The following is a 14,088-nucleotide window of genomic DNA, read 5'->3' on the forward strand; positions in this document are numbered from 1 at the left end:
AGAGAACAAAGGGGCTGCTAAAATGAGATTACACTTCTGATGCCAGGAATTAATATCACAGCACAGCCCAAGTAAAATAAAATAAAATACAGTCTAATCTGGTTCGCTGATGTTTCACTTTTTAACCTGACAAGGAAGTGTTCTTCAAATGCAGGGTTTCCACAGGATACATCGCTATCAGAGGCACAGCTGGAATTGCAGAAAATATTATAACAGATCATACAAATGTTCTGTTCTTTCTAAAATTCAGCCACAGAATTAGCTCTGATGGGGATACCTGATGTGAACACCATGAAACACAAAGATATGTTTGGTTGCACTGGTGGGAAAAATATTGTTGTTTATTTTATTCATTGTCCAGATCATCTTGTGTTTACAAAAATTTCTTAAAGCAGCTGATCTCTCTCTCTCTCTCTCTCTCTCTCTCTCTCTCTCTCTCTCTCTCTCAGTTTCAATATGCACAACATTTTATTAGCCCAGCACAAATGCATATTAGTAAAAATAATATCAATGGCGTCTAATTTGCTTTCAAGACTGAAATTGTATCAGTCTAAAATAATATTTTGACAGACCTTCCAGTCAAAACATCCAGACGGAAAGCACTGAATTCTATATAGGTATATGAGCCTTGCTCTCTCCTTCCTTTGCAAAGGGATTTAAAAGCTGTGGGGGGAAATTCCAGACTGGATGTTTCTATTCTCCAGCAGCAATGGTAATATTTTTGCATCTACTTTACACTCAAATTTTTAAATAGCCCAATGGACTTAGGAACCTTAGTACTATTGACTGTCAATAAGACTTAGGCGAAGGGCCAGAGTTTTAAAGGTATTGAGGTATTATAAAGGTATTTTAAATCAATAGATGTTAGGGATATAGGTGCTTTTGAAAACCACACTAGGCACCCTACATACCCTTAAAATGTGTGTCTGAGTGCCTAGGTGACTTTTGAAAATGGGATTTAGAATGTTAAGCTGCTTAGGGGTGCTTTTGAAAATTTTACCCCTAATTCCCATTTAATTTCTGTAGCAGTAGCGAGCCTAAATTCTTTAGGGCCCCATTTGAGAATCCCATGTTACGGCTTATAATGAAATTTCCTCTGCATCTTAATAATTATAAATGATTCCGTAACGAGCAATCACTAATAAGATAAATAAAAAGCCCCTGAACATTTAAACTAAAAGCCTAGAGATAAAACTAGTAAAGTTTCTTTTAAAAAACAAAACTCTAGAAGCCTATAGAATTCAATAGAGAAAAAAATAATTGCTTTAAAGTTTTTAAACCAACCTAAACGATATAAAATCTTTGCTAGGCTGGTTTAAAAATTACTCAGAGAAGTTATCATTGTCTATTCAGTGTCTTTAGCATTATCCCGTTAGGATAATGACTTTAATCATGTTCTGAAGTCCTGTTGGAGTTAATGGGTGAAATCTTAGCAAAACTCCTCTTGATTTAAATAGTCACTGAATTTGCTTAGAAAGGACTTAAAGCACATTTTTAAAGTTAAGCACATCCTTAAAGTCTATCCTGAGTTGGAGCCATAAAACATTCCCTTTTCCCTCAAAATGATTTATTAAAATCAACAATTAATTCATTTTCTCAGCAATCATATATGACAGACATTTTACTGTAGCAAGCACTGGATGAAAAATGTTGAAAGGGAAACATCAAAGTTGTCCATGAAAATATGGAATTTTGGAAAACTGGATAACCAAAATGTTTTCATTTTTTGGTATTCAGTGAAAGAATGAAAGAAAACCCCAAACTTAAACACACTGAAAAATACTTTTTGTTAAATAAATTTGGGGGAAAAATTTAAAAAAAAACAATTTTAGTGAAATTTTCATTTTTGAAAAAAAGTAATTTGAAATGAAACAAATGTTGAGCAAGGATATAATGTATTCAAAACACTGAGTGAAGGCCATGTAAAAGTGGTGATATTTTATTTTGGTTTATTTTATCATATTATGTATACACATTATTATACATTAATTTTTATTTTATATCAATTATTTTTATTTAAAAAGTTAAACTGACATATATACACACATAGCAAAGTTCTGATTTCAGTTAACAAAAAATAGCCATTTTTAAAGGTATTAACGTGCATAGGGGGATTTTCAGAAACACCCTAAGGCACCAAAAACTAAAGAAAAACTAGAGAATGCTGTTGAAAAATCCAACTAGGCTCCCGATACCTTTTTAAAATCACTCCCAAAATGACCTCAAAAGTAATCACATCGGTTTCCATCTCCAAATCTGATGAACAGACATTAACAGACATTAAACTTTAGAAAATGACAGAGGAAGTTTTCCACCTCTAAGATGAGGCACCAGTCGGGGGATGAAGGGGGCAGCTTGAATTGCAGACATCAACCTTTGGACTCTGGATTCTTGCATCAGGATATGGTCCAACAAGACAATTTTCTATCCTGATTCCTTTAACCTACCTAACTCAGAATCTATATATGGAAGGAGACCCTACCCATAATGCCTGGTTTTACTGCCTTAATTGTATCATTTTGTCCTGCATCCATTCCCACACAATGTTAATGTCTCTTTGGATGCATTGTTCATCCCCCATACGAGAAGGGTAGCAAGTACCATTGGCCCGCGATGGGCACTTGAGATGAGAGGGAAGGGAAAGGGACTAGCTCATTTATGATCCCAGACGGAATAAACACCCGTGTTCCTTCCATGTGACGAAACTGCTGCTACTTCCCTCCGTGGTCGTTCCACCCCCCATGGAGCAGCAACCGACAACGCCAACACATGTCGCCCTCAGAGGAAAACTAGACACCTATTCTGAATCTCAAAGGAAAAGAAATGAAGAGAGGTAAATAAATAAATAAATAAAAAAGATGTGAACTTTGAATATGTATCTAGAAACACAAAACCATTATATCTTGATGGAGTACACGCAGTGAGGTTGTGCTGTCAGTTACATGGTTGAAAGCTGGAGTAGTTAACCTCATGCCACTGCATCTCTCCACTGGAAAAATGAAGTTGTCAATAAACAGAGGAAGACTCATATCATTAAGAAGTTGAGCTTCCAATATAGGTGAACCAAGAGCATGGAACCCTATTGAACTACAGAAATGTCCCATCTGAGACCCATAAGCTCTCTTGAACTCTAAATAGAGACTTTTAAGTTCGGATTTTGAAGTATCTTTATCACATCAGTGTCACATCAACAAATCTAGAAGATATGACAAAAATCAATAGATTGGAAATGAAAGATGTTTAGAGTTCAACCGCGGGTACGACTCCCCTGCAGCAGGGAGGTGTAATTCCCAGCTTGGATAGACACACATGGACTAGCTTTGATCAAGTTAGCAGGAGAAAATGAGCAGTGAGAACATGGCACTAGAGGCAGCGGCTTGGGATAGCCACCTGTGTACGTACCTGGGACTGCCGGTGGGATCGGGCTCGGACAGCTAGGCTGTGCCACTGAGGCTACACTGCAATTTTTAGCACAATAGCTCAATCAAAGCTAGTGTGTGTAGGTCTACCAGAGCAGGGAATTACATTGCCCAGATGTAGTATAGATATACCCCGTAAGACACAAACTGAAACACCAAAGAGGCTGTGGTTTGTCTGAAGGTCTATCCAGCTGTCCTCTAGCACAGTAGATTCAAAGAAAAATTTGCACCATTTGATAGATGGAGCTGAGAAACAGACAAAGATGCACAAAAAAACCCCTAAACACACATCACAGGCTGTTTCCTGATCTCAGTTACTCCAGGGTAAATTGCATCAGCTTCATATGGATTTACAAAAGTGCAACTGAGATCAGAATCCAACCCCATATAAAGAAATGTAAGGGAAATAAAAATGAAAACTCATCAAGAGAGAAATTAGAGAGTCATTTTTATCCAGAAGGAAGAATGTGCCTGTAGAAAAATGAAAAGCTGGAGAATTACAGAGATATATAGACAGAATGAGATGAATATATGGAGAGAGAGAGAGAGGTTGTTTATTTTTCCAAATTTTATGAGCAATAAAATACATATATGTTTAAAGAGAAGTAGCAGATCCTTGCTATTAAAGCAAAGGTATCAGAGACAAAAACTCTGAAATCTCTTCCTGCTTTTTCTCCTACACACTCAGAATAATAGAATCATAGAAGATTAAGGTTGGAAGAGACCTCAGGAGGTCATCTAGTTCAATGCCCTTGTCAAGGTTCCTTCCCCACTCTGAACTCTAGGGTACAGATGTGGGGACCTGCATGAAAACCACCTAAGCTTACTTTTACCAGCTTAGGTTAAAACTTCCCCAAGGTACAAACTATTTTACCCTTTGCTGTTGGACTTGCACTGCCACCACCAAACGTTTATCTGGGTTTATTGGGAAAACGTTGTTTGGAAACGTCTTTCCCCCCAAAATCCTCCCAACCCTTGCACCCCACGTCCTGGGGAAGGTTTGGTAAAAATCCTCACCAATTTGCATAGGTGACCACAGACCCAAACCCTTGGATCTTAGAACAATGAAAAAAGCATTCAGTTTCCTTACAAGAAGACTTTTAATAGAAGTAAAAAAGAATCATCTCTGTAAAATCAGGATGGTAAGTACCTTACAGGGTAATTAGATTCAAAACATAGAGAAGCCCTCTAGGTAAAACCTTAAGTTACAAAAAAGACACACGGACAGGAATAGTCATTCTATTCAGCACAACTTAATTTCTCAGCCATTTAAAGAAATCAAAATCTAACGCATATCTAGCTAGATTACTTACTAAATTCTAAGACTCCATTCCTGTTCTGTCCCTGGCAAAAGCATCACACAGACAGACCCAGACCCTTTGATTTTCTCCCTCCGCCCAGCTTTTGAAAGTATCTTGTCTCCTCATTGGTCATTTTGGTCAGGTGCCAGCGAGGTTATCCTAGCTTCTTAACCCTTTACAGATGAGAGGATTTTTCCTCTAGCCAGGAGGGATTTTAAAGGGGTTTACCCTTCCGTATATTTATGACACCCCTGCTCAAAGCAGGACCAACCCCAACTAAATCATCCCAGCCAGAGTGTTCTCAAGCTGGGTCTTAAAAATCTCTAAGGATGGAGATTCCACCACCTCCCTAGGTAACCCATTCCAGTCCTTCAACACCATCCTAGTGAAATAGTGTTTGCTAATATCCAGCCTTGACCTGCCCCACTGCAACTTGAGACCATTGCTCCTTGTTCTGTCAGCTGCCACCACTGAGAACAGCCGAGCTCCATCCACTTTGGAACCCCCTTCAGGTAGTTGAAGGCTGCTATCACATCCCCCCTCACTCGTCTCTTCTGCAGACTAAACAAGCCCAGTTCGCTCAGCCTCTCCTTGTAAGTCATGTGCCAAACCTCTGTCACATACCTAGGCTTCCTTCTCTCCCAGGGCTCCCGTACACTATATCCAGCCCGGGTACAAGCCATCCTTAGCTTTCCCCAGCCTTGCTCTCCACTCCAGGTCAGAAAATTCTTAGGCATGACAGGGTTCTGTAGGCAATGGATTCCCCAATATGCTTCTCTGGCTAAACCACTCCAAGAACTCACTCGATCCTCTGTACCTAACCCCATGCCATGGCCACTTGAAACAAATGCTGCTTTCATCTCCCTTAAGCAGAATTTAGCCTCTGCCCCTGCCTTAGGGTTACCTAACTATGACAAGCCTTTTACCCTTTTCTGTCACGAACAATCTGCTTGTGCCCTTGGGGTTCTTACTCAGGAGCACGGTGACAGAAATCACCCGGTGGCTTATTTTTCTGCAACCTTGGACCCTGTAGCCCAGGGTTTACCCCCTTGCCTACGCGCTGTAGCTGCTGCAGCATGCCTGGTTGAGATGTCTGAGTCCCTTGTCCTCCGCTCTCCTCTCACTCTCATGGTTCCCCATTCTGTGGAATCTCTCCTTCTGCAACGCAACACTGCTCACCTCTCCTCTGCTCGCCTCACTAGGTATGAACTTTTGCTGCTTTCAGCCTCACATATCACTATTAAGCGCTGCTCCTGGTTAAACCCTGCTACCCTCCTTCCTTTACCTAGTGATGGTGAACCCCATGACTGCCTTGCAACTGTCTCCGCTATCACTGTCCCGCACCCCGACCTTTCAGATGTAGCTCTCCCTAACTCTGACCTGGTATTATTCACTGATGGGTCCTGTTATAGAAATGACCAAGGCCACCTTCTTGCAGGGTATGCTGTGGTCTCTCTCTCTGAGACCATAGAAGCTGCGCCCTTACCCTCTGTGACCTCTGCCCAGGTGGCTGAACTGATTGCTCTAACCCGTGCCTGCTTTCTAGCCGAGGGGCTCTCTGCCACTATTTTTACTGATTCTCGGTATGCCTTTGGGGTTGTGCATGACTTTGGCACCCTCTGGCAGGCTCGAGGTTTTCTTACCTCTACTGGTACCCCTATCAAAAATGGCCCCTACATTGCCGCCCTCCTGTATGCAGTTTTACTACCGTCTGCCTTGGCAATTGTTAAGTGTACTGGCCACTCAGGGGCAGACACCGAGGTGGCAAAAGGTAATGCACTTGCTGATGCTGCTGCAAAACATGCCACCACTATAAAACCTTCACCAGAAGCGTTTCTTGGTCCCCTCTCTGTCTCTGTAACACCACCATCCCTGTCTCATCTCGCTCAGCTCCAGGATTCTGCCCCAGAAACAGAGAAAGACTCCTGGAGTTCTTTGGGTTGTTCTTTGAATTCTGATTCCCTTTGGCAATCACCCACTGGTACCTTTGTAGCCCCCCTCTCACTCTACCCGTCTCTAGCCGCCCTGCTACATGGTGTTTCATATGTCGGCAAGGAGGGGATGGTCTCTGCTATGAGTAAGGCGGGGTGGTGGGCTCCCCATGTCAGCTCCTTTGCAACCCGCCACTGTGCCGCTTGTGTTACTTGTCAAAGCCACAATGTAGGCAAATCTGTAAAAGTAACACAAGGGTTCCGGGGTTTGCCTCAAGCACCTTTCCTACACTGGCAACTTGATTTTGTACAAATGCCAAAGTGTCAGAAATATGAATTCATTTTAGTTACACTATGTCTGTTTTCGGGTTGGATTGAAGCCTTTCCCTGTCGCAAAGCTGATTCATTGTCAGTTGCAAAATGTCTGTTAAACCACATTATCCCTACCAAAGGAATTCCTGCCACTTTGTCTAGTGACCAGGGAACACATTTTACTGGAAAAATTGTTCAACATCTAAACCAGGTATTACATGTCACCCACCTGTTGCACTGCCCTTACCATCCACAGAGTGCAGGGGCAGTTGAAAGGTGAAATGGTGTGCTTAAAAATAAGCTGGCAAAAATCTGTAGTTCCACAGGGTTAAACTGGCCAGCTGCTTTACCACTGGCCCTTATGGAAATTCGGTCATCCCCATCCCAGAGACACAAATTGAGTCCATTTGAAATCATCATGGGACGCCCTATGCAAACAATGGCTACTATTACCTCAGCCCCAGACCTAAACCTAACTCACAGCACGCTCCTCCAGTACTGCAAAGGGTTAATGCAAGCTGTGAGCTCCTTCCATTGGCAGGTGCGAGCAGCTTGGCCGACAGAACCCACCTCTGCTGCCTGTCACACTCTTGAGCCTGGTGATTGGGTCTACCTGCGGCCTTGGAACCCCGGTGGAAGGGTCCATACCAGGTACTGCTCACCACCCAGACAGCAGTGAAATTATCCTGCATCGCTGCATGGATCCACGCCTCACAGTGTAAGCCAGCGCCACCTCAAGGGGACCAAGCACCTCTGCAAGACCACGCCGAACCAGCTTCAACCCCAGAAGACAAAGAGGAACAGCCTGCAATACCTTACAATCTGCGCTCTCATAAGGGTTGCCAGAAGCAGAGGGTAAGCAGACAGCAGGACCCAACAAACAAGAAGCAGTAGTGAGCCTAGCGCCTGCTGCCTGGTGGACGTAAAACCGTGACTGCGGTTCCCTCGAAAGGGGTTGTCGGAACCAGAAAGGGTCCTGCTTCCAACATGTGTCCTTTGAGAAGCTTAATCCTCAGCTACTGTGTCCTGAGGGTCTGGGGAATCCAGAGTGACAGTGACAATTCTTTCATCCAACAACAGGTGCAGATAGCCCAGATCCTAAATATTTCTAATTGCTGGGTCTGCAGCCACATCCCAGCTCACTCACAAGCTAGTATCCCCACCATGGCAATCTCTTTGAATTCCTCAGAGCTTGCTGGAGAACCCTATCCACTTAAAAGGACATGGAAGGAAAATGACACTTGGGGGCTGGGAAAAATATATGTTCCTAAACTTATAAGTGTGGTGAAAGGAAAGTGCCACTGGTGCTGGGTGTGTAATGGGACAGGGCTGAATCTAGGGAGGAGCAGCTGTCTCCAATACATCGTGTCCCATGGTGTATGGGACTATTCAAACAAGGTTGGAGAATGGCGAACCGGGTATGGAAAGATAAACTTCCTCTCAACCTGGGACCAAACCAAAGATTCAATCTCTTGCTCCCCCTACAGCCTCCCTGAGAAAAACAGCACCATCTACAAATGTCATGTGAATGCTACCTCTTCTCCCAATGAAAATCATCCTGTGCCCTTTGGGGGATACTATTCCTCCTTCGTAAATTCTTACATGTCAAAGGGTTGCAGTCAACCCTTCCCAGCTTTAATGGGACATCATTGGGTTTGTGGGGAAAATGCTTACACTGTGTTACCAGCAAATTGATCAGTTATCTGTTATCCTGCTCAGCTTTTCCCACAATTCCGGGTGCTTCAATCCCTCCCACAAAATCGCCTCTGTAATTTCAGGCGAAAAAGGAGGGACTTGCCAGATGCTAAATGGTATGTGGATAACATAAGCTCCCTAACTTGGGAAGAAGCTGTTGGCATTTCTTTAGTCCCAGTGGGGGGGGGGGGGTAATCCCCCATGCAAAAAGGCTTTTAAGGTTACAAGCAGTGGTTGATATCATGGCCAATGAAACAGGAGAGAGCTTAAAAGCTCTAGCCAAAGAAGCAGGAGCGGTCCGACAAGTGGCCCTCCAAAACCGTCGGGCATTAGATATAATATCGGCAGCTAAAGGAGGGACCTGTGCTCTAATTGGAACAGAATGCTGTGTATACATACCTGATAATACTAATGAGGTAATAAATCGTGCTAGCCATCTGGAGCAAATTGCATACCTTCCCCACGAAGAACCAAGTTCCTTGTGGAAATGGATAAGTAACTTATTCAATTTCTCTAGTCTGGGAAACTGGTTGTTTCAAGGAATCCTGACTATCCTATTTGGAATTCTAATAATCTTTGTGTGTTTTCAATTGATTTCTTGTTGTATCCAAAACTGCACAAGACACACCATCCATCAGGTTATCCCTAACCAGAGTGCTAATCTAATGTTGCTAAATGTCACCAGGGAAAGTAATGAAAAAGAACGATTGATGTATGGAATCCAGTAAGTCATTGGTCATGGGCGTAGCCTTGACCAAAAGGGGGGATTGTGGAAGTATAACATTGTAGAAGTATAACGTTGTATAAGGGGACATGCTGGATACATTGTATATGAGAGGGCATGCCAAAACATGTTACAAAGTATCTGAGGGAGCACACGTAGGGACAGTTAGCTTTTGAATGGAGAAGCAATTAAGATAGAGCCAGCACGTCTAAGAAGCAGGCATCAGAATGGAAGGTGTGAAGGGCAATTAGTTAAGTTAACTGGAAGCTGTTAAAGGAGATTGTTAAGGGTGGCAGGTAATTGAAGATACGTGATTGGTCTCAGGGATCTTGAAGGGTGGTGACTAAAATCTTTTTCTTCTTTTGTCTGTAACTTCTCTGTAACTTGTTCTCCAAAAAACTGTATAAATTAGGAGACACAAGCCCCACTCGGGGGGCTCACTTCTAAATGTATTAGCAGAGCAGCTTTGCTAATAAAACAGAGTGGTCTGATAAATTGTGAGTCTGAGTCAAACTTTGACAGAATACAATCCTGTCCTGATAGTGCCTATCACCTCCAGAGAAAGGGAAGTACCTAGAAAATGTAATAGGAAACTTAGTTTGATAGCATCCTGCCTGGCAAGAACTCACTTATCAATAGCTGGGATGTGAAATCCTCACTTCTGTATTGTTTTGTCATAATAGTTCCCACTTTGCTATTGTTTGTTTGTATAATCTCTGTCTGGTTCTGTGATTGTTCCTGTCTGCTGTATAATTAATTTTGCTGGGTGTAAACTAATTAAGGTGGTGGGATATAATTGGTTACATAATCATGTTACAATATGTTAGGATTGGTTAGTTAAATTTCAGGAAAATGATTGGTTAAGGTATAGCAAAGCAGAACTCAAATTTTACTATATAGTTTGCAGTCAACCAGGAAGTGAGGGGGTGTGGGTGGGGGAGATGGGAACAGGGAGTGGGGGTAAGGAAATTGGAATCATGTTTTGCTAAAGGGGGAAATGGGAACAGGGAATGGGGGTCGGGAAATTGGAATCATGTTTGGCTAAGGGCAGGAATGGGAACAGGGACTCAGGTGTAAGGCTCTGTGATGTCAGAGCTGGGAAGGAGAACACTAAGGAAGGAAACTGGAATCATGCTTGCTGAAAGTTCACCCCAATAAATATCGAATTGTTTGCACCTTTGGACTTGGGGTATTGTTGCTCTCTGTTCATGTGAGAAGGACCAGTGAAGTAAGCCCTGGTCTATACTAGGACTTTAGGTCAAATTTAGCAGCGTGAAATCGAGTAAACCTGTACCCGTCCACATGATGAAGCCCTTTTTTTTTACTTAAAGGGCTCTTAAAATCTATTTCCTTACTCCACCCCTGACAAGTGGATTAGCGCTTAAATCGGCCTTGCTGGGTCGAATTTGGGGTACTGTGGACACAATTCGAAGGTATTGGCCTCCGGGAGCTATCCCAGAGTGCTTCAATGTGATCACTCTGGACAGCACTCTCAACTCAGATGCACTGGCCAGGTAGACAGGAAAAGAACTGCGAACTTTTGAATCTCGTTTCCTGTTTGGCCAGCGTGGCAAGCTGCAGGTGACCATGCAGAGATCAACAGCAGAGGTGACCATGCAGAGCTCATCAGCAGAGGTGACCATGATGGAGTCCCAGAATCGCAAAAGAGCTCCAGCATGGACCGAACGGGAGGTACGGGATCTGATCGCTGTATGGGGAGAGGAATCCATGCTATCAGAACTCTGTACCAGTTTTCGAAATGCCAAAACCTTTGTCAAAATCTCCCAGGGCATGAAGGACAGAGGCCATAACAGGGACCCAAAGCAGTGCCGTGTGAAACTTAAGGAGCTGAGGCAAGCCTACCAAAAAACCAGAGAGGCGAATGGCCACTCCAGGTCAGAGCCCCAAACATGCAGCTTCTATGATGAGCTGCATGCCATTTTAGGGGGTTCAGCCACCACTACCCCAGCCGTGTTGTTTGACTCCTTCAATGGAGATGGAGGCAACACAGAAGCAGGTTTCGGGGAAGAAGAAGATCATGATGATGATGATGAGGTTGTAGATAGCTCACAGCAAGCAAGCGGAGAAACCGGTTTTCCTGACTGCCAGGAATTGTTTCTCACCCTGGACCTGGAGCCAGTACCCCCCGAACCCACCCAAAGCTGCCTCCTGGACCCGGCAGGTGGAGAAGGGACCTCCGGTGAGTGTACCTTTTAAAATACTATACATGGTTTAAAAGCAAGCATGTGAAAGGATTAATTTGCCCTGGCATTTGCGGCTCTCCTGGATGTACTCCCAAAGCCTTTGCAAAAGGTTTCTGGGGAGGGCAGCCTTATTGCGTCCTCCATGGTAGGACACTTTACCACTCCAGGCCAGTAGCTCATTCTCGGGAATCATTGTACAACAAAGCATTGCAGTGTATGTTTGCTGGCGTTCAAAGAACATCCGTTCTTTATCTCTCTGTGTTATCCTCAGGAGAGTGACATATCATTCATGGTCACCTGGTTGAAAAAGGGTGCTTTTCTTCAGGGGACACTCAGAGGTGCCCGTTCCTGCTGGGCTGTTTGCCTGTGGCTCAACAGAAATGTTCCCCGCTGTTAGCTGGTGGGGAGGCGGGGTGTGAGGTGATAGCCATGCAGTGGGGGGAGGCAAAATGCGACCTTGGAACAAAAGCACATGTGCTATGTATGTAATGTTAACAGCAAGGTTTACCCTGAAAGAGTGTAGCCATTGTTTTATAAAATGTGTCTTTTTAAATACCGTTGTCCCTTTTTTTTCTCCACCAGCTGCATGTGTTTCAATGATCACAGGATCTTCTCCTTCCCAGAGGCTAGTGAAGATTAGAAAGAAAGAAAAAACGCATTCGTGATGAAATGTTCTCTGAGCTCATGCTGTCCTCCCACACTGACAGAGCACAGATGAATGCATGGAGGCAAATAATGTCAGAGTGCAGGAAAGCACAAAATGACTGGGAGGAGAGGTGGCGGGCTGGAGAGAGTAAGTGGTGGGCTGAAGACAGGGCTGAAGCTCAAATGTGGCGGCAGCGTGATGAGAGGAGGCAGGATTCAATGCTGAAGCTGCTGGAGGATCAAACCAATATGCTCCAGTGTATGGTTGAGCTGCAGCAAAGGCAGCTGGAGCACAGACTGCCACTACAGCTCCTGTGTAACCAACCGCCCTCCTCCCCAAGCTCCATAGCTTCCTCACCCAGATGCCCAAGAAAGCGGTATGGGGGCCTCTGGCCAACCAGCCACTCCACCACAGAGGATTGCCCAAAAAACAGAAGGCTGGCATTCAATAAATTTTAGAGTTTTAAACTTTTAAAGTGCTGTGTGGCATTTTCCTTCCCTCCTCCACCACCCCTCCTGGGTTACCTTGGTAGTCATCCCCCTATTTGTGTGATGAATGAATAAAGAATGCATGAATGTGAAGCAACAATGACTTTATTGCCTCTGCAAGTGGTGATCGAAGGGAGGAGGTGAGGGTGGTTAGCTTACAGGGAAGTTGAGTGAACCAAGGGGCGGAGGGTTTCACCAAGGAGAAACAAACAGAACTTTCACACCGTAGCCTGTCCAGTCATGAAACTGGTTTTGAAAGCTTCTCTGATCCGTACCGCGCCCTCCTGTGCTCTTCTAACTGCCCTGGTGTCTGGCTGCGCGTAACCAGCAGCCAGGCGATTTGCCTCAACCTCCCACCCCGCCATAAACGTCTCCCCCTTACTCTCACAGATACTGTGGAGCGCACAGCAAGCAGTAATAACAGTGGGAATATTGGTTTTGCTGAGGTCTAAGTGAGTCAGTAAACTGCGCCAGCGCACCTTTAAATGTCCAAATGCACATTCTACCGCCATTCTGCACTTGCTCAGCCTGCAGTTGAACAGCTCCTGACTACTGTCCAAGCTGCCTGTGTATGGCTTCATGAGCCATGGTGTTAAGGGGTAGGCTGGGTCCCCAAGGATAACTATAGGCATTTCAACATCCCCAGCAGTTATTTTCTGGTGTGGGAATAAAGTCCCTTCCTGCAGCTTTTAAAACAGACCAGAGTTCCTGAAGATGCGAGCATCATGTACCTTTCCTGGCCATCCCACGTTGATGTTGGTGAAACGTCCCTTGTGATCCACCAGAGCTTGCAGCACTATTGAAAAGTACCCCTTGAGGTTTATGTACTCGCCGGCTTGGTGCTCTGGTGCCCAGATAGGGATATGGGTTCCGTCTATGGCCCCACCAGAGTTAGGGAATCCCATTGCAACAAAGCCATCCACTATGACCTGCACATTTCCCAGGGTCACTACCCTTGATATCAGCAGATCTTTGATTGCGTGGGCTATTTGCATCACAGCAGCCCCCACGGTAGATTTGCCGACTCCAAATTGATTCCCAACTGACCAGTAGCTGACTGGCGTTGCAAGCTTCCACAGGGCTATCGCCACTCGCTTCTCAACTGTGAGGGCTGCTCTCATCTTGGTATTCATGCGCTTCAGGGCAGGGGAAAGCAAGTCACAAAGTTCCATGAAAGTGCCCTTACGCATGCGAAAGTTTCGCAGCCACTGGGAATCGTCCCAGACCTGCAAAAGTATGCGGTCCCACCAGTCTGTGCTTGTTTCCCGAGCCCAGAATCGGCGTTCCACCACATGAACCTGCTCCATTAGCATCATGATGCATGCATTGGCAGGGCCCATGCTTTCAGCGAAATCTGTGTCCATGTCC

The 14,088-nt window shown here is 44.5% G+C and overlaps 1 protein-coding gene across 1 annotated transcript in view; it reads left to right on the plus strand.

Moving 5' to 3' along the window:
• LOC140896733 (zinc finger and SCAN domain-containing protein 29-like) overlaps positions 1–12,666 on the plus strand; it is a 22,859-nt gene extending 10,193 nt beyond the window's left edge. The window contains exons 2-3 of the mRNA XM_073308781.2: positions 10,949–11,582; positions 12,169–12,666. Coding sequence (XP_073164882.2) covers positions 10,949–11,582; positions 12,169–12,251 — 717 coding nt within the window. The 3' untranslated portion in view covers positions 12,252–12,666. The remainder of the gene's footprint in view (positions 1–10,948; positions 11,583–12,168) is intronic.
• The last annotated feature ends 1,422 nt before the right edge of the window (positions 12,667–14,088 follow it).

Source organism: Lepidochelys kempii, chromosome 13, assembly GCF_965140285.1.
Source record: "Lepidochelys kempii isolate rLepKem1 chromosome 13, rLepKem1.hap1, whole genome shotgun sequence".
Taxonomy (NCBI): domain Eukaryota; kingdom Metazoa; phylum Chordata; order Testudines; family Cheloniidae; genus Lepidochelys; species Lepidochelys kempii.